The 873-nt window shown below is 40.9% G+C and overlaps 2 protein-coding genes across 3 annotated transcripts in view; one reads left to right on the top strand and one right to left on the bottom strand.

Moving 5' to 3' along the window:
* Nucleotides 1-873, top strand: part of LOC119591398 (serine protease HTRA2, mitochondrial-like) — a gene marked incomplete at its 3' end in the record, with an annotated part of 49,963 nt that overhangs the window by 575 nt on the left and 48,515 nt on the right. Inside the window, 2 exon segments of the mRNA XM_037940140.1 lie at nucleotides 139-565; nucleotides 679-802. Of these exon segments, the coding sequence (XP_037796068.1) occupies nucleotides 139-565; nucleotides 679-802 (551 nt within the window).
* The window catches only part of LOC119591399 (importin subunit alpha-9-like), a gene marked incomplete at its 3' end in the record, with an annotated part of 83,153 nt that overhangs the window by 57,295 nt on the left and 24,985 nt on the right, over nucleotides 1-873 (bottom strand).

Raw genomic sequence — 873 nt, 5'->3', positions numbered from 1 at the left:
CACGAATGTTGGGTTAGTGGGGGTTCCACGACACAATTCCTACAAGTGTGTGTACTAGAGAATGAGAGGACTCCATAGGTACCAAAATCATCGCAATGGGTTAAGCAAAATTATTGTGAAAAATTTACCTGTTTTCAGGCTTTGGGAGTGTGATAATCCGGTCATGGGCAACAAAGCACCAAAAGCATCATGTTGCTTCTCTTCAAAGCTTATGTAGAAATGTTTCCCACACTGTCTCAGCAGCCAAGGATGGCCAGAAAGAAAATGATAGAAACTCCAATCACGGCTCCTCCTACACCCGCACAGCTCTGGGACTAGGTGCGGGTCTCATCTTAGGTGCCACAGCAAAGACACTGTATGATGAAAGGACAAAGGACAAAGAATTCCCTCGACGGATTCTTCCAGCAGTGCAGGCATCTAGCCCTCTACCTCCTGAGGATGTGTCCGTGGCAGGAAATGGAGAAGCTTCAGCCTTTTTCAAGAAGAGGGATATGTATAATTTTGTTGCAGATGCCGTTCAGAAAGCTTCAGGTGGTGTTGTCTTTATCTCCATAAATGATACAAGGCAAGAATTAAATTTATTGTTTTTATTTTGATTATATCCTTTTGTATTATGGGTTTAAAATTCAAAATAATAGTTAATGTGATATCTTACACCAAAAGAGCTTTGTTCCACAGGAGGCACATTATTCGGCAATATCAACATCTGTCAAATGGATCAGGTTTCATTGTCAGTGAAGACGGACTAATTCTCACCAATGCTCATGTTGTCAGCAATTTTCCCAAGTCTGTTGAAATTAAGGTAGGGTACATGGTGACTACCAATTTTACTTCAAAGATAACTGACATATCCATGTAGATAGAAGTGACTAT

The sequence above is a fragment of the Penaeus monodon genome, chromosome 28 (genome assembly GCF_015228065.2).
Source record: "Penaeus monodon isolate SGIC_2016 chromosome 28, NSTDA_Pmon_1, whole genome shotgun sequence".
Lineage (NCBI taxonomy): Eukaryota > Metazoa > Arthropoda > Malacostraca > Decapoda > Penaeidae > Penaeus > Penaeus monodon.
The sequence above is the reverse complement of the archived record's forward strand: the minus strand, read 5'-3'. Positions and strand labels throughout refer to the sequence as shown.